At 45.6% G+C, this 20,185-nt stretch overlaps 1 protein-coding gene across 10 annotated transcripts in view; it reads right to left on the bottom strand.

Moving 5' to 3' along the window:
* CNOT2 (CCR4-NOT transcription complex subunit 2) overlaps positions 1–20,185 on the bottom strand; it is a 427,872-nt gene that overhangs the window by 269,028 nt on the left and 138,659 nt on the right. For 6 of the 10 annotated variants that reach the window (XM_078673911.1, XM_078673914.1, XM_078673909.1 and 3 more), the window contains exon 4: positions 5,780–5,852. In XM_078673911.1, the coding sequence (XP_078530037.1) occupies positions 5,780–5,852 (73 nt within the window). The remainder of the gene's footprint in view (positions 1–5,779; positions 5,853–20,185) is intronic. The other 4 variants (XM_078673916.1, XM_078673915.1, XM_078673913.1 and 1 more) reach the window with 1 other exon arrangement.

The following is a 20,185-nucleotide window of genomic DNA, read 5'->3' as shown; positions in this document are numbered from 1 at the left end:
AGGATAATGCTTCTTAAAAGTATCTAAGCATTGCATGCTGAGACGTCCTGTGTCCGAGAAGGAATATTCAGCCACCAGATATGCAGAAGGGTCATCCAGTAGTTCCTCGTCCTCAGATTCTTGGCATTTGACCATCAATTGCGAAGGGCTATATGCAGGACCATAACAACCCTCATCCTCGGATTCCTGGAAGTGCAAAAGACGAGAAGGAGGCAATGGGAAGATCTTGCAAAAATCCTGCAAAAGAGAAGGAATTGCCCTTGGAAAGGACATGTCTTTTCCATTCATCGATGGGGCCGTCACGTGGGTCGTAGACATTATCGTCGAAGGTATGACTGACTGCGTTAACTGGATGGAGACGCTCGTAAACGGCGCAGCGTCAAGCTGAACCGATGGTGAAGCTCTCGTCGAAGCTGAAGTCTTTACAATTGCCACTGCCATCACCACTTCGGTCTTAGTTGACGCTACGACCGTTGTCATCCTGAGTGTAGACGTCATAGAAGTCGCCAATGATACAGTCGGCGGCGTACCAGTTCCAGCAGAGACAGAGGTCGTAGACGGAGAGTTCCTCGTCGACGGGCGGATTATTTGTGAGGGATTATGTGTCGCAGATGAGGCGCAGAACCAGATCTTTGCTGGGTTTGAGATGGGCCAGACTGCTCTTTTTTAGCCCTTTTTGCCCCAGCTCGGAGATCTGGATTTCTTTGGATCTCTCTGGACAGAAGGAGAATCTTCTTCCTTCCTCTTCCTAGAGGAGGTATGAGGTCTCTCCTCACTCTCAGAGTCTAAATCCCTCACAGACTTACTTTTTTGTAACCAGAGGAGCAGTTTTCCCTCACGATCCTTGAGGGTTTTTGAAGAGAAAGTTCAACAGTGTTTACAGTCTCTGTGCGTATGATACGGATATAAGCAATACAGGCATTCCTTATGTGGATACTCAGTGAAAAGCCCTTTTTTAGACTCAGACATTCTGCAGAAAAGACAGAAAAAGATGCACTCACTTTCAACAGTACCTCAGCTGAAGAGATGGTTGAAGAAAAAGAACTGCCAGCTGGGAGTTGAAAAGGTCAAGTTAGAAACACTGTGACTAAGCAGAGCCCAGGGAAACTGCCCAACACACAACAAATAATAATAATAATACGGCATTTTGTAGAGCGCGAACAGCTACCTCACCAGGAGGTGTCCCGGCGCTAAAAGAACAGGTATGACCATGAGGGCTAGAGTATTAGCACCTAGCGCGGTTGGATAAAAAGCCAGGTCTTCATCATCTGCTTAAAGCAAAGCTCGGAGGGGGCCTGCTGAAGTGCTGGGGGCAGGATGTTCCAGAGTGCCGCCACATTAGCCGAAAAAGTTTGTCCTCCCAACCGAGCCCTCCTCGCTCGTGGAACTACAAGCTGAACACGGCCGTTGGAGCGAAGAGAGCGGGACTGGGTATATCTCGGCAGTCGAGTTTTCAGATAATTTAGGCAGGTGCCATACAAGGCTCTATAGGCCAACGTAAGTGCCTTAAATTTAATTCTACTGGCTACTGGTAGCCAGTGAAGTGAGAGAAGGTGCGGAGAGACCGAGTGCTTGAAAGGAATTCGCATTAGCAGCCTCGCAGCCGCATTTTGGACCAGTTGCAGCCGCTGAATTAGGTACTTAGGTAAGCCCAGATAGAGGGCGTTAGCGTAATCCAGCCTGGATGTCACTGTGGCTGGATTACTGTTTTTCGGCAGCCCTCTGGTAGAAGTCGTAGAATCTTGCGCAGATTCCTCAGCTTACTCAGCCAGCAACCAGCTACTTGCTGGATGTGCGATGCAAAGGACAGACTGTCATCCCACCGCACCCCCAAATTTTTTGCCGTTTGGCTAGGCGAAGGGGCCTGTTCCATCTCTGCCGGCCACCAAAATTCTGAGGGTGGCGGGGGCCTTTGCCACAAAAGATCACTTCCGTCTTGTTTGCGTTAAGTTTTAATTTGTTCGTGTTCATCCAGCATGCCACATCTTGGAGGCAGCCCTTGAAGCTCGAGAAGGACGCCTCCGACACCTCCGAATACGGAAACACCAATTGGGTGTCATCGGCATATGAGATTGCCTTGACCCCCCAATTGGCGATCAACGTAAAAAGTGGAGCCAGGTATATATTAAATAATAGTGAGCTGAGTGCCGACCCCTGAGGGACGCCACAGTTGAGGTCCTTGGGTGTGGAAGAAACAGTCCCCAGAGCCACCTTCTGTGTTCTCCGAGTCAGATACGACTGTATCCACCCCAGTGCCTGATCCTGGATGCCTATCTCAGTCAGTCGCATCAGTAGCCTGGCGTGGTCGACCGTATCAAAAGTGGTCGACCGTATCAAAAGCGGCCGACAGATCCAGGAGCACCAGCATCGCTGAGTCTCCTGAATCCATCGTCCACCTCACTGACTCTGCAACCTCAATTAGTGCAGTCTCCGTGCTGAAGCCGGGCCTAAAGCCTGATTGCGTCTCATGCAATATCCTGTTTTCTTCAGTGAATTTACTTAGCTGGTGCTGGATTAATTTCTCCTGCATTTTCCCCGGCGCTGCCAGGAGAGAAATCGAGCGAAGATTACTAAGATCCTTGGGATCCCCATTAGGTTTTTTCTTTAGCGGCAGGAGAGTGGCATGTTTCCATAACTTCGGGAACACCCCGGAGGAGATGAACATATTCCAAATCTGCTGTATTGTGGGAGCCACAAACTCAGCTATAGTGTTCCAGAGTTTAGGTGGACAGGGGTCGTCAGGCGACCCTGACTTACATCCGCTTAGTTCCTGCATAACCACACTCAAAGCTATCGGCTGGAATTGTGCCAAAGTATCACCAGCCACCACTTTAACAGCCCAGTCCGATTTCACTGTTTTCTCATAAGACTTGCATAATTTTATAGTCAAAGAAATCTGAAATGCTATCGCACAGAATGGTCGACGGGGGAACTTCCCTCTCAATACACCTGGGTTTAAAGAAGGACTGTACCACCTTAAAGATTTCTTTGCTCGAGTGTTCTGCCTGCTGAATAGATTCTGCATAGAACAGTTTTTTTGCCTTTCTAACGGCCTTCTGCAGTTTTTTGGATGCTTCCTTATATCGGGCTTTTTCTAGGGGCCCGTAGTTAACCCTCCAAAGCCTCTCCAGCCTTTTACACGCTGCCTTTTCTACTCTGAGGTCCTGTGAGAACCAGGGAGCCGAAGGGGAATCCCGCTTGGATATTGCGTGTGTTGCTGGTGCAATGGATGACACCATATTCCCGATCCAGTCATTAAACAGCTGTGCATCTGTGTTGACATTCGAAGTAAGAATAGGTATATTCTGATCCAAAACTGGGCCCATGGTAGCAGGGATTAGCTTCTTCCATTGTCTCTTCACAAAGGAGCACTGACTTGACGTAGGTCTGTCAGCCGCTAAATTTAGTTTAATGGGATAAGTGAATGGTCTGACCAGACTAGCGGTAATGGCGCCTCAGCCACCACATTGTTAATATTAGAGAAAATTAAATCAAGCGTATGGCCCACTCTGTGCGTGGGGCCATCGTTGATAAGTCTCAGATTGGCTGCCTTTAATGTAGACATGCAGTAAGAAATCTGAGGTATGGTGGCCCTGCAGGTGATGGATACTCTGGGTCTATGCTATGATTGGCTGGAGTTTGGATGTTCTCAAATGATGTTAACTGGTTACTAAATGCTATTGAATCTCAAGGGGAATTAAGATTAAAGCTTGATACTGCTATTTTACTGTTACTGTGGGACTCCCACCATGACGACGGGGAAGATTCAAGCATGTGAATCTATAAAAGATAAAATACTGGAGAAGTGATGCTCATCTCTAAATGGCCTGAGCATACTCAGGTTAGAACAGACAACCGTATTGTTACTGCAAGCTGTTCACATGCCAGGAAAGGCAGGATACACCTCAGGCGCAGCAGCACAAAACACAGAAGCGTTTTATTTTCAGGTTTGTTCTGGTTTCTTTCCTTTCATGTTTAACCAGTTATCCGGCGGCTCTTGCTGGCAAGTGTCTGCAGCCTTGACCTGCATTATGGAGGCTCAAAAATATAGCAGTTTAGAGAGTTTTAAATCTTTTCAGCGACTCCTAATGTATATAAGTTATAACCTCATGTAACTTATTAGTGACCTAACAGCCACCGGAGTCAGCAGAGGCCAAGAGCAAATATAACAAGTAACACGCCATGACGGTGGGAGAGGTATGAGGCAAACTGCCATGGGGACACAGGAGGGTGACTGGGTGGCGGGACAAGCAAGAATGTGGCACGGGGGAAAGCGATTTGAAATGCACAAACTAAGTACTGAACAGCAGGGTGGAGGAGTGAGGTCAAGAAATAGTACCTCAATCATGTTGGGAACAGCGGACAGGCACAGATTAACTTGAATTAGTCTGTGCTCGGTCCCTGCACCACAGCAAGCATTGGTAGTGAAGTTTAGGTTTCATTGGTCAATTACAGAGCCATTACATAAAAGTGATGCAAAAACAACATATGCTAAAGCACTGGGTCAAGCCCTTTTCTGTATAAAACAGGGTCTCGCAAGCAAGACGCATGAGGTAGTGCATGCACTCGCAGCCTTGACCCTTAAAAAAAAAAAATACGTTTGGCTGCAAGGTTCTACCAATATCCTTGCTATTTCATTTTGCTGAAAGCATTATGACTCTCCTGGACAACCAAGGTCATTACTTCTTACAAATATTATTTAAGAAGTTCTAACCAGCCATTCACTCCAGTTACTTATGATTGGATGCGGACACCAGGTAGAAGGAAAAAGATCTGAATCAGTAGTGGGCTAGGATGTAAAACTGCAAACATTTAAGTACTATGTATGGTGTGATCATTTTGTAATTCGTTTACGAAAATACGCTAAAACAGTACATAAAATCCAACAGCAAATGTTAAAGATTATTCTGTACTCTCAGTCAATGCACTTGCACTTTCACAAGGCATTGCCAATGCTGTCAAGTGGTACCAAAAAAGGCCTCTGTAAATGAAACACTATCACTATAGGTGTGTGGTGTGGATGTAGGGGTGAGTGGGTGTGTCGTTAAACTAGTTACCTTCCTGTAAGGGTGCTTTTGCGATTTGACCTCATCTAGATTCTCATGTTGTACATTCTACGCTATCTACTGCTTTGGTTGGGATGTGTTTATTTGCTAACTTTTTACTTTGGTGTATTGACCTAGGCGGAGCCTGTATGACTCACTGTATCATTCACCCCTCATGTTTTTGTCGCTAAGCATCACATCCACTTCATACATGTTTTGTCCTGGAGAACATATGTTAATCAAGGGTGTGGATGATTTTAAGGAGGTAAAGCAACAACTGAACGTTCCAGAATCAGCAGGAAAATATTTCCCCCTACTCCTTCATTGCTACCTGAATGGAAATAGGACTTCACAGCTTTAAAAGCTGGTACATTAAAAACAAGTTATGAGCGAACAGGCTTCAAGCAAAACAATAAGTGCAGCATTCCTGATCCTTAAACTGTTTATTTTGTGGTAGATGGTTCAGAGCATAACACTTGTAGAAAGCGGGTGGAGCAGCCCTGTTTGCCGCTCAATAAATGTTTGCAAATGTTTGTCTTTGGAAGGCACCCAAGTGGTCTCCGCTCTGGTGGAACGAACCTCAATTGTATATGGAGAATTTTCTCTTCTAGGTACGTAAAAGGAGACCACTATCAGTTAACAGTAAACAGCATCATCAAACTCAAAAATGTATTTCAAACTTAATAATGTCAATTTTACTTTAGTTCATTAATTAGAAAAATATAATTTCTTACTTTGCTGACCATATAAACTTGCCCCAAACTGAGAAAGTTGACCTGATGAAGATGGCGATGGGGATGCCAGCATCTACAATGAAATCAGTTTTATTAGCAAAGTGCGCACATGTAAATCCCAAAAATGTGATTTTTCTGCACAAGTCATATATAATTTCAAAGAAATTGAGCCAAATGATAAAAGTAATAGGAACCTACGAAAATAATTAAAAAGACCTAATCATATTCTATAACATACTGCACCATAATCATTGCATTAAACTATGCAGAAACGTTGGACATTGATTACAGACCAGCAACACACTGTCAATACAAATTGCGGCTCGGTTAAGGATCAGGGACTTAATTAGAAAAGTACTAAATTATAAAAATATTACGTCGTGTTTTGTTCTATTAATGTACACGATATGGAAAACACAGCTCTTAATTGGTCGTCTCCTGACGGGTTGACACTGCAAGCACACGCCAACTGCGCGAAGCTTTATTGGGCCAATGCTTTGAAGAGCAGAGTTGCACATCAATCTTAAAGTGTCAAGTAAAACAGGAGACTTCTTAAACCCCCGATTCTTAACTGTAATAGATCGCGTCCTGGTGATGTGCTGCTTCAAATATATTGCTCGTCAAGCAAAGGCAGCACCTTTCTGAACACACTTCAATTACCCAGTTTATTGCTATCAGCAATAAGGATGAGCAGTATTAGGAAGCAAATCCTTTTTAGAACCTTTGCTTCAATGCACATAGAAATAAGCTCAAACCCCGAGACCTATTGTCAGGCTGATGTTCAACTATTCAACAGGAGGTGGCTAAATATTTGCACTTCTTATCGGGATTCAGATAGATACGCAAGTATAATATTTACTTGCAAACAGCCGGTCAAGCTGACATCTGTCCACTACGCACAATCCAAATGTCTCTCTCCTCGCCATGTGGCTGCACGTGTGCAGCTGGGCAGTGCCAATTAGGAAAAGTATTCTCATAGGAGAAACTAAGCTTGTATATGTGTTTTATCTGCCCACTGCTGTTTAGAACTTTGAGCAGGACTAAACATGGTATGTAGAGAACAGAGATATCATTAATAGAAGGGTTCTTTCTCCTGGGAACCTGCAATGGGAATCATGTTGTGGGTAGAAGAAACGTGCGGCAGGCCGAACAGCTGTTTCGTTGTACGTGCAAGGGTGAAAACAGGCACTGATTAGGGTCTGAGGTCAAGGCAACAGGGCCCAATTTCAGTGCCATTATGCGTGAACTTTCGATAACTGAATAAACCGTTTTTTCGGAACATCCCTAACTATACTAACTCGAGGTTAAGTTTAAGCACGTTTTTGGCTCATCTTTGCCACTACGTGAGTGACACTCATTGTAAATCAGCCCACTTTGAAAGGCACAATTTCAAAAGGCAACATAACACCCCAAATACACAACCAAAAGTGCCTGACCCTCACATCGCGTCTCCTGCTGATATTCTCGAGCACCTAGATTCCAAACTAACCCAGGCCTTTGATGTTCTGGCTGCCCTCTCTCCAGCCGGAAACCATGCATCAGAAGTGAAACAAATGTACAATGATACCCTCGACCAATTGAAATGTCATGGTATTGAGCTAGGGAGAAGCAGTCTTAAAACGAAATCGGATTAAGCTGCCAGCCGCATTTCAGAGGCTACAAATTATGTTATGCCTAGTGAGTTCTCTTCTCTCCAGCAGTCATCTGCCAGGCCCACAAATATGCAATCATTCCCCCTATCATAAAGAAAGCAATCACGCAGCCATATTTTTTTTCAAATATAGGCCAATGTATAGCCTATATTTGTAGCAAATACGGTTGAAACAGTCACCAGAAAGCCCTCCTCCTACCTCAGGGCCAATGACCTCCAAAGTAAGTTATAATAAGGCTTTACATACAGGTGTGCATGGAAACTAAACTTCTAAATCCAATGGAAGCACTACTTAAAGCCTGCGACGCGAGCCATCTTCTCACACTGAGCCTATTAAACTGGACAAAGTTCTGAATAAAAGCTATAAAAGGGCCCGCAACCAACCAAGTGAGGCTCTGCTGAAAGACAACTTGAGGGAGTACAAGGACACCCCTCTCACTTGCGTAACCACCTACAGTAACTTATCCAACGCACTGAAGAAATCTATTAACAAAAACTGGAAGTTAGTCACAAGCTACAACTTGACCTGGAAAAATCCTTTGTTCTCCTTCAGCAGAGGACGGAGCCTAAGAGACTCTTTAGTACACACACGTCCAAAGGATAAATTGCCGATGGATGAGAGATCAGTCACTGACACTTGGGGGCTACCTAGAGTAACAGGCCATTTCCCATGCTCCAACTGTAGCGCATGTAATTTAACAACACACACTAACCACCTAAATCTTGAACCGGGAAAAACATGGACACCAGATGTCCACACAAACTAACTCTACTAACGTAGTCTATTTGATCACGTGCCCGTGCCTCTTGAGGTATGTGGGCATGACTACGCGCAAAATCAGAGTATGCGAATATAGGAGCAACATTAGTGTCGCAAAATCACCAGAAAAATGAGAGAACACTCTTTACAAGCAAACCACACCACTTACTATCTCAAATGGACCATCATCGAGCAAGTTAACACTGGTAAAAACATTCCTCAGGCCTTGTTCGAAAAGGACCAGAGGTGGGTGTACCGCCTAGGGACTCACAAAAACGGTCTGAATGATGATGTTCCTTGGACCACTATCCTCAGACACTAACGATCCAGCTGATTTCGCTCACCACCTAATAAATGTTTTGAACTGAAACTCCTACTATCCCTGGCAGACCACATACCATTGCTCTCAATTTAATTGTAATTTTACTTTATTGTATATCTGGCACAGCACCCTCGATTTGGTAGTCCACGGTACCATCTGAAATTTGATAAGAGCACCACCTATGCTTTGCCAGCAGATAGTCCAAAAATCCCCACTTAATAACCCCTCTGAACTTTAACAATTGCCACCTTTAAATAAGGTATTCACTCTTGAACAGGCTATTCCAGTCCTGCCGTCAGCCCAATGACCATATTCGGTCAAGTGGCTTTGGTCGGTTGTTCGGCCTTTGGTCAATATTCTTAACTACCCCCCCTTTCTTGGGGCCTCCCATTACCACTGGGGGACAAGGAAATTGCTATTCATGAATTTATTCACTGAATTAGAACACCACACACCATCGCTGAGGACCGGGACACCTGCCTCGCTCCTCAATAAAGTTTTCAGAATCAACTGCCGTGACATGGAAGCCATTCAGAAAAGGGGGTGGTGATGGACAGAGCATCCGAGTTAAACAGAACACTCATACCCAGTCAAAAGATCAGGGCTTGATCCATCACCGTTTTTTAGCTCACTGCACCATCCCAGCTCAGAACCTGGCTATATGCAAATTAGTCTGACCCTGGCCCAGTGCATCATGGGAACAGGGCAGACCAAACTACCAAGCCAATTCTTTACTGGAAAGGAAACAAGCTTCCGGGGACCGGTTTCTGGCATTGCAGCCATCTTCGGCCCGGCTTGCTTGAATCCTGATGGTGCAGTGAGCAAGGGACTCATGTCTGAGCATACCCTGCCACTCCTATAGTGGCCAAAACGATTCAGAAAAGGGAGTGGTGATGGACTGAGCATCTGAGTTAAACAGAACACTCATACCCAGTCAAAAGATCAGGGCTTAATCCATCACCGTTTTTTAGCTCACTGCACCATTCCAGCTCAGAACCTGGCTATATGCAAATTAGTCTGACCCTGGCCCAGTGCATCATGGGAACAGGGCAGACCAAACTACCAAGCCAATTCTTTACTGGAAAGGAAACAAGCTTCAGGGGACCGGTTTCTGGCATTACAGCCGTCTTCTGCCCGGCTTGCTTGAATCCTGATGGTGCAGTGAGCAAGGGACATGGAAGCCAGCAGTCTAGACTACTGTGCCCAGCACGTTTCCCTCACCTCAAACGCGCCCTGGGATTGGCTGAGGGGCATGCCTATACGCTGTGACGCGTGTGGCTGTGCCCCCTGCCTCCTCGAGGACGCTTTGTTCCGCCCGGCTCCTTAAAAACACGGCGGTCAACCGGACTCCCTATCCTCGGGGTCCGGTAACAGAGGGCAACACACAAGTACCAAGTGGGTGCCTGGCAACACGGGCGTGAGTACCTCAACGGACACTAAGCTAAGTAACGAGTGCTACCAGCGCTACCTTGATTGATTATCCCCTTTCCTTCCTCCGTTTCAGGTTGTGCCAATTTCACCACCACCCCCTCCCGAGACTCATGATGTGAGGATCGCTCACATCAATCGTGAGACTTTTAAATTACATTTTTAATTCCTTTTGACTTTTAGCTACCCGCATGTGATTTGGGGACCCCTTGTCACGCCGCAGAGGCTCACCGGCCATTTGGGCTGTTTGATCGTCTATTGAGACACGCAATACCGCTGAACGCCCTAGCTGGCGTGCAGGTGCTATAGTACTATACTGATATTGGTCGCCTTTATCGTGCTCATTAACTGTACAGGCCACCTCTCACAAACATAACAAGTACAGTTTATAAATCAGGTGATTTTCACTCTGAGAATCAGAGCACGTCATGATGAGCATGGGTTACCTGTAACAAACTTTGGCTTAAACTAGTGATTAACTGTTTGTCCCGTCTCTTCATGTTTGTTATTGTCATTTCTCTCCACAGGTGCAACCCGGTTTTTCTCAAATTGAGCAGCCATTTTTTCTGATTGAAAAATTGTAAAAAAACGTGCACTTTCACGTCCTCAGGTTAGGGTGGGCCTAAGCGCGCCCATACCGCCAAGGTTTAGCTCTTAGGTCCTGACGATTGGCCACCCAATAAAAATATTTTCTCTGACACAATTCAGACATTTTTAAAGTGATCACACTATCACCCATTCACTCCTCACAATACAAAAAACCAGCTGCGCAGTAATCCTGGTGTCGAAGCACACCGGCGAGGCACTCGGCCTCTCCCGGTGGAGCCCAATGATGAAGCATGTCACCAACCAGGTTGGTGAGTGAGGGCCTTCTATACAAATCTAATAAGATTTATATACCTTTTTCTATACTCCCCCTTTTTTGCTGTTGCAGTAGTTACACTCTTTCGTTGTTTATACATATATAAAAAGAAGCAAGCCAATAAAGAGTATCTTATTACCAGACATCCACTTCTACAGAAGTGACATCTCTGCTTTTCACAGAATCCACCTCTACAGGATGCGACATCCCTCCAGCTAAGACAAGATAGACAGGGGCATTACCTGCTTGGCCTGTTAGGCCACGCAGGGCCTTGGGTCAAAACCCCAGCTCTAAGGCAAATAGCATACACCTACAGGGTAAGATCTCATTATGTATCGAGACAAGCACTACAAATTATCGATTCCTAAAACTACACCCAGACAACACACAGACAGATCTTATCCTCACAACAATTAGAGCAACCTCATACCCGTCCCACTAACCCAGAAACTCTCGAACTATCAAACATTAATTCCACCTCATGCTCAAGAATACATGCCCTACAGTACTCCACATCCTTACTAAATAGTGCAGATGCGATCACCTCTTGAAAGTTAGATGCACCTGTAAAATCGTTTTTATTCCTTCTTAAAGTACTACCAAGCCTTTGCATTATTGAGCATTAACAAGTGTTTTGAATGCGCCATCATGTTGTTTTTCTGTGTTGTCAATTGCACCTTTAGCCTAAATGCTCAAAAAAGCATGAACTTGTTTTGAAGTTGCAGATTTGCAGTCAGATTTCTACCATTCTCCACTATATCTTTTTCCCAAGGCCTTCTCACATTCCTTCCACAAGAGCTAGGCACCCGCTTGTTAGCGGATTCCTTGAGAACATGTTAGACCACATGTCCAATACCCTGCATACTGTATTATATAAAATATATAAAAGAATGCCAAAAATAAAGAGATACTTCTCCACCTCGTCGACACATTTAACTTGATACAAAGCATGTCAGCCACCAAATACTTTCCAAAAGGAAAGTCCTCAATCTCATTTTCTAAACATCGCCAACCATCCAATGAAAACCACAATTACACCTTGGCTGGATTGACCATCTGGCAATCCACATCACCCTACGTAGCATCCAACTAACACAGGGAGGTAAATCCAAAAGCCTATACCCTTCTGAATGACTTCAATACTTCTCTGGAAAACCAGGTGAACACCCACGTTCCAAAGAAAATATGTAATTCCAAGCCACGCCTCCAGCATCTTGGTACTCCAAATATCTCGCCAACAACAAATGCTCCATTCACAAACAGAAAGGAAGAGCGGGATGCTGTAAAAAATGCTACACTATGCAACATTAATTTTTGGATCCAATTTTTGGATCATTAATAACTTTACACCTCTGACCAATTTGCACCAAAGTTCAGAAAACAATGTTTTTGGGTACAGTTAATTTGCCAAATTTGGTGCAGCTTGGTTAAAGGGCTTAAGTTAAATCGGGGTCCTACCCCCTTCTTGGAATAATCACAACCCTTGTTAGGGTGAAACATCAAAATTACTAAATGACCCTGAGCTCAACTAAATTAACCAAGCAATGGCACAGAGCAGACTGACTTAACTTAGGGCAACTTGTAAAGTATGCATGCAGTACCAAACTAGTAATAAAGATGAAATGCAAAACAATTAAAATCCCACACTGAATTAGAAAAAGAGTGAAATGTAATAATCAAAATAACATTTCAGGGAAGGGGATATATGATTTTTTTAAGTTTGATGGAGGAAAAGCGGCTAGAAGCATAAAGTGCAAGGAATAGTCAGTGGCCTGTGGACAGGGACTTAGACTGATGCTGATTGCGCTAGATTGCAGACTGGATACACCAACCTGTTTAATCTTGGTCAATGTGTTTACCTCCTGACGTAGTCCTTTAAGTTTCAATTCTTCTTAGTCCTCGAACTTGCAAGTGGCCGGAAGACTTTACAGGGTCCTCCATCATGGACAGAACTCACCCTGAGCACCACGCCAGGGTCCCTCGAGCGAAGGCATAACACCAGACTATTGTGGGTCGATTGACAGTGGATCGGCTTTGAACCTTACAATAGACCGCTGATTGGTTTTGCATTTCCCTTCTAGAAGTACGCTTGTTGCGCAGAAGCAGTTCTCACAGGTCCTGCCGACTGCCGATACACCTCTTCTGAGGGTTTAAAAGGCAGAAACATGTTGATCTATTCCAGTGACGCATCTCAGCAGTTAATCAACCTCTGCAGTAGCTTTTCTTTTAACCCAGACTCAGGTATGCATGAATAAAGTTATATATATATATATATATATAGTGTCCGATATATATATATATATATATCTCAGACATTAGCTCACATAGTACAGGAGTTCGGTCTCTCCATTGTGTCTTATATACCAGAGTCCACTAGCACACATAGTACAGGAGTTCGGTCTCTCCATTGTGTCATATGCTGATGACATACAACTAGTGGTCTTAATCTCTGACTCCATCATCTCAGACCATAGGCATCTAGCCTCTTGCCTGGAAGAGATTGGTTCATGGATGGCCGACTGCAGCCTGAAGCTGAATGGGGATAAAACTGAGCTTATGATCTTGGGCAGCAACTTCAGCTCATGCTCGGAGATCCCCTGGCCAGCAAAGTGGGGTGCCCCCTCCCCCAAACCTGCATTAAAACTCTTGGGATGTGGCTGGACCAGAACCTAAGCTACAAAACTGCTGAGCACCTGTTTTGGGATGCTCCGAATGATCAGGAAAATATTGAGCCTGCTCCCAGAAACCTCAAGGAAGACAGTGGTTCAAGCCTTGGTGGTGTCAACGCTTGACTACGGCAACTCCTTATACCTGGGCTCCTCCAAATATGTTACAGACAAACTACAGGTAGTACAGAATGCAGTAGTCCGACTGCTTCTGAATATACCCAGGCATCAGTCAATAAGAGCTTACCTTAGGGAGCTACGCTGGCTTCCGGTCCAGACCAGGATCAAATTCAAGTCCCTTTGTTTGGCCCATAGACCTATGCACGGGAAAGGCCCTGAGTTGGTACGAGATCTGATCTCCCATTACTCACCCCATCGCCATCTCAGATCAGGATCAAATTTCTGATGAACACCACCAGAATAAAGAGATCTAGATGGGGTGGAAAGGCGTTTAAATACCTGGTTCCCAAGCTGTGGAACAGTATGAATCCAGAGCTGCGAATGATCAAGAACGAAACAACCTTTAAAAAGAGACCTAAAACATGGCTGTTCCCCTAAGCCAATGTGCTGGATTTCTCCCTGTCTTGTTTCATACTAGCGCTGGGATGCCTAAGGGTAGCCATGCACTCTACAAATCCCTATACCTAAACACTTGTGCTGGACTTAGTTTTAATCATCCCAACACTTTCCTAACGTTCTGCATACCCTCACCACCCTTTATATCATCACAGGGTTTCTACCAACCCTCTGAAAACATCCGAAGAACTCCTTCTCACTGAGTGAGTTGTAGCCACCACGGTGATCAACTGTCACAGTGCAAAGAGATTCTCTAATGATGAAGCATGCCACCTCTAGTGGGTGAGGGAATTAGTCCTTAAAAAGGAATATCCCTGTTCAGTTAGGCTACTCTCTCTCTTTACCGCACTAAGATCAAGATGTCTCCCGTTTGCTAGTGATAATAACTGGGAGTGAATACCTGCAGGCCTATAAATCGCCCCTGGCCTTCCTTTTTGTGTTTACTTCCTTAAGTTCCATTTCATCACAAGAGTATACATATAAAGCCCCCAAGCCCTCAGGGGAGGGTCTTAGAGAGTCACAGGATGCCAAGCAGCGGCCAACATGTACCTGACTACATCTTGAGGGGGTTTCCCTAGAGCTTGCTCCCACCCATCCTTTACAAGGCTGAGACGTCCTCTGACAAGGTGGTCATACAGAAACTCAAAGGGCGTGAACTAAACTCTCTTCTTGGGCACTTCCCTCAGCAAACAACAGGCGTGGCAAGAGGAAGTCCACTTTTGCCTAAAGGCTCTGATAGGCCCATTACGATACCTTTCAGGGTCTTGATGATCCTCTCAACATGCCCATTAGTTTACGGATAAGTTGTGGAGAACTTGTAGTTTACCTCACATCTGTGACACATTGACTTCATGTACGCCGACATGCAGTTGGTGCCCTGATCAGACACCACCTTCTTGGGGAACCCACTTGGGTAAAGAACCTGATCAGTGCCCTGGCCAAAGCGGGCACATTCACCTTTCTCAAAGGGATGCCTTTGGGTGGCATGGTACACCAAGACCAGGATGAACCTGTTACCCAAGGCTGTCCTGGGGTCCAGAGGCCCCACAATATCAATGCCCACCCTTCAAAAAGGGGTGTCAGCAAACAACAGGATTGGGGACCAGGGAGCGTTGTGCTTTCCACCAGTCTTCCCACTGGCCTGGTAGGTTTGATAGGTCCTACAGAACGCATCTGAGGCTTTCCTCATTCAGGGCCTATAAAAGTGGGCGACCAGTCTTTCAAAGGACTAGGTCTGCTCCAGAATTGCTGCTAGGGGTACATTATGAGCCAGTCCTAGTTCAAAGGCTCTGTAGCACTGAGGGACCATCAACACACAGGTTGTCCAAGGCACAGGAAACATAGGCTCACTACAAGAGATGATTCTCGCAGTAGACAATATATTCACCAGAAATGTCGCTATTTGCCTTAGCCTTGCTCTAAACGCCCTCGAGAGTGAGGCACTCCTGCGCTTTGCAGAAATATGCTTGATAGGGGCCTCCTCCAGCTTGCCGACTGGCCATTTTAGGTAACTCTCCGAGGACAGCTATTTCTGCACTTGTAGATTACAAAGCATTTCCCTCATGTTCTGCTTCCTCCTGGACCGTGGGAATCGCCCCTTCTTGGCAGGTGCCTGGGCCATTGATCTAGGCTCCAGGACCGTGGGATTTTCCTTTTTAGTGGCCATGGACCGTGTGTCAGGGCACACCCACTCCAGAAGCCCTAGCATCTTCAAGTGTGACTGGAGCTCCACCTCCTTCCCCATAGGTTTATTGAAAGTAGCTGTGAGTCCAGAAATGCCAGTGCATTGTCTGTTGGGTCATGATGTTGGAGCACCCTGAGAACCCACCACCCATTCAAAAGTAACCATAGCCAGTGGGTAGTGACTCTCGTAGTTGTCAGCAGTAACCAATAAATGGGGTGGATTGGAAAGTACCTGCACTGAGGACACCAGATGACACCTGACAGTAGTCATACTGGCTCCAGCGTCTCTCAGCCTCCACCCTCTGGGCACTACCCCCAGTATTAACTAGGACAACCTCCTCCCACAGCACCTCACTAGCCCTTCCTGGGGTCTACTCACTTATGGGGGGCTGCTGCCTTTTTGGACAGTTAGGGTCTCCCTTTGAGTGCCCTTAACTAACACTCAAAAGCGCTTTGGAGTGAAATGACTGAGGGCTTCTTCACGTGGAACCCTCCCTACTTCTGGTCAGGATAGGGCTGGGAATCCTTCACCAGGAAGCTCTTTTGGGGGCCTTTCAAGAATTCAGATGTTTTACTTTTGTCTCCCCCTCTTTCTTCTAGTGGGAACCCTCTTCATCCTATGGATGATTCTCCCCTCCCTCCCCCTCGATACCTTCTTGTTGACCCTGGTACTGAGCCTACCTCCTTGGCTCCTAAAAAGTCCATCTAGTGCCTTACTGATGTACTCCCCAAAATCTACTTTAAACTGGTGGGTCATTTTCTCGTTGCCCATGAACTTCACCCTATACATTTCAGGGTGAGTCCACGAATTTGGATAAGCCTTCATGGGGATGTGGTGCAGGGGTATTTCATTCTGTCGTCCTTCCTTAGGGCCAACAAAGAATCCCTCTCTTATGTAGATATGCGTCTCCACAGACTGGTGCCCCATTCTCCTTTAGGATCTGTGTGCATTTCTAAAGATTCTTCGTAACCCTCAAACCACTATATCATCCCACACTATAAAGCTAGACACCAGGTCTACTGCTACTTGGATTTCCATTTTGCTTGAAGCCCCCTTCAGCGACAGTGTAGCCAAAAGAGGCAGATCAAGAAGAATCTAAAAATGGGATTTTACTGTTACACAAAATCACTGAAAGGCACTGCACAAACACAAGTACTGCATCCCACTGTTGCCACCAATGAGAGAAATTGGGTTGTTGGTTAGGGGGGAGGGGGTGAAACCCTATCTAAACAACAACCGCAATTCTTGTCAGGATGAACCACAAAATGCAACTTAACCTGTGCTTAATTAATCCTCTAGTAACTTGGCACTAATGCAGCCAGTCTTAACATAGAAGCAACGTTGATAGTAATTATGCAGCATTTCAACAGTGATAAAGTGAAAGAGCAACAATAGAAAAATCCCACACCACACAAGTAAAATGTAATACATTATTTTACTCCAAAATGTTAAAAATCCTATCAGCAGAACTAGAGATTGGCAACTTTGAAGATTTAAAGAGGTATGTCACCTAAAAGCACAAATCGTCACTCATGATTATCTGATCGTGTGAGACCAGGTTTGCAAGTTCAGGCCAACCACGATGGCGCACGGGCTGAATACCGGGACCAGGTTAGTCCTGTTGAAAAAGTTACCATCTAAAATACGAATTCAAAGAGTCCAGCCTGCAGTGGAGGAGGCAAGGAGGAGTAGGAGTAGGAGCAGCACGGCGGAGAGTCGGCGCCATAGTGCGAAGAGCAGGCTGGGCGTCGCAGATGGCGGTCGCTGTTGTGCAAAAATCCAGTCGGCCCATGGGGACGGCCATTGTTGGAGCTTCATTCACATAGGCGGACATAGCGGCATGTCAATGCGGTATTGCGAAGTGCAGATCTCGCTTTGCCAGTTGCCGCTGGGGGTCACTGTACCGTGAATAGTCGGGTTCAGCAGAGCTTCGCATTGAAGGCACGCAAGGTCTTGCATGAACGGGCCTGTCCGGAGTTACAAGGATACCAAAGCGTCAGGACTACTCCTTTTCTTCCAAGAGGAGCTCAACTGATGCTACGCCAAGGTTGCAGGTCCAGTGCAGCAGGTCAGCTGTGGAGTTTCAGAGAGGCCTGTGGAGCCTGTTGTGTCCCTATAGCTCAGAAGAGGCGATCAGCTAACTAGCCAATGGAGCCACTCGTGTAGCCAGGGATGAAGGGTGCAGGTCCAGTCTACATTCTAAGACAGCAGGGCAGGACTCTGGAGAAGGACAGGTCTCTGGCAGCAGGGCAGTCCTTCTTCACTTAAATTCATACAAACATACATGAAAGTGAGACGACAAAGTCTAGAAAGCTGAAGTTTTAAATAGAAAGGTGCATAGTTGCATAGCTTTATATTGTTGGTGTGAAAAATCACAAGGGGCAAGAAACACTTGTTATTAATTTGCACTGGTGAAGTAAGTACAATGCTTAATCCTTCTCACTGGGTCTGAAGACAGACTCTGCGGCTCATGCTGTCCAAACAGCAATTATTTCATAGGACAAATGTAGGAAGCTGGGTTTCTGTTGCAGTACCCTCCTCCCCCAACACACTTTTTGCCAGACTACTGATGCACTTTGACTTGAGGTTCCCAGGGCCTGTGTTCCTTCCCAAAAACTGTACCTTGTACCTCCAATTGGCACTCTTTGGCCACAGATCAGTCTCTTGTAAATGGTCCACAGGTACCCAGGGCAGTGTGACTAAGGAAGGCCTCTAAGGGCCGCAGCACTTATTGTGCCACCCTTAAAAGCCCTGTACCTTTACACTTACACACTGCCTTTGCAGGCTGTGTGTTGTGGTGCAGAACAAAGTGAAGAGTGGACATGGCACACATCCCAGTGTGCCATGCCTATAACCCACTGCCAAGGCATAGATTAGCCACTCCTTTGCTGGGTGCACTATACTGATGGTGAGGGTACAGGTGCATAAGCCCTGTACGCCTACAGTGTCGAAGTTGTAAGTGCAGTACTGTCATTAGAGTATATGGTGCTGGGAGTTTGTCATTACAAACTCCACAGTACCATAATGGCTTTACGGAAAACTGAGAAGTTTGGTATCAAACTTCTCAGCACATTAAACCCACACTGATGCTAGTTAGGGATTTAATAAAAAATGTACTCAGAGCGCATCTTAGAGATGCCCCCTGAAAAACGACCAGCCTCTGATGGGTTCCCTGACTGGTACACACAAGCCTGCCACCACAAGACATGTTTCTGGACCCCTAGGGTGATGGCCTTTGCTCCCTGAGCCCAGAAACAAAGCCTTTCCTGGGCAGAGGTGTTCACACCACCTCACCAACAGAAGTACTCCCCCTAATGACTCAACCGCTTCTAGGTGGTCAAGTAACTCTAGTCAATACCTGAACTAAACTGGGTAGAACATCAATGTGAAGATGTTGATAAATCACCACTGTAGCGTAGGGAAGGAGGCACGTCCTTTTGTTTTATGTTCCCTCACACAGTGGTGTCATGCTTCATCATTGGGACACCCTGACGCCTAAAAGTCAAGGTGGGCTCGACCATCTTTCAGGGAGTTCTTAAGGAGATGTTTTTGGCCAGGGGGATAAAAATTAAAAAATCCACAAGCAGGACCCAGTTTCCCTTTATTCTTGTACCTGCTAGGGACAATAAAACCAAACAAAGCGAGTCAATAGGGATATTATGGTCCTAGGACCCTACAGCCAACATGTTTCAGTCCAAAGAAGCCCCATAAAGGGTGCTGGACTTTCTTCAGGGCGGGATTGGAAGCCCCCAGGGATTCTGGGTAGAGAATTTCCCGACACTACTATTAGTAGGGGCAGATAGCTGCTCCCTATATTCCTAGGTTATTTTATTTTCGGTGTCTCAAATAATCGCTCCATCTGTGGGATGAGAAAGAGAAAAAAAGAGACCACAAAACCACCATTATATTCGGGTTCAGGATAACGTTTCATAGTGTGCATTCAATTCAAATGCCCTGTGCTATCAGCTGTAGACCAAATGCTTTTCGTGTGTGATATTCAAATTGTCTCACACACATCTGTGATATCACGACGCACATTAGCGTGGCGGCACAGTACCGCATTCTATCTACAATCATATTAGTATTGTGTGACTGGCATCTACAAAACACCCTTGTCATTCACACCGGCACAAAACAAACGAACATAAAAACACCATCTCTCTTCTCAAGTTAAAGGGCTCATGATTCGTATATCCATACGTGTGCATGCCCACATGTGTTCACTTTCCATACTCGTGCAAAATCGAGTGTTTCCTTACCCCATTTTGGGAGAGGTTGAACTTCTCATGGGACCTCACCGTGAGTAGGGGTAGCCTTATAGTCAAACACTATATTATTAGAAATGTAATGCTCAAACCAGGAGTATCGGAACCACAGCAGTTTGTCGGTCATTGTATATTGCCATATCAGACCAGGGTCAGAGGAAGAAAGAAAAAACAAACAAATAAAAACATGGT

Source organism: Lissotriton helveticus, chromosome 1_1, assembly GCF_964261635.1.
Source record: "Lissotriton helveticus chromosome 1_1, aLisHel1.1, whole genome shotgun sequence".
NCBI lineage: Eukaryota > Metazoa > Chordata > Amphibia > Caudata > Salamandridae > Lissotriton > Lissotriton helveticus.
The sequence above is the reverse complement of the archived record's forward strand: the minus strand, read 5'-3'. Positions and strand labels throughout refer to the sequence as shown.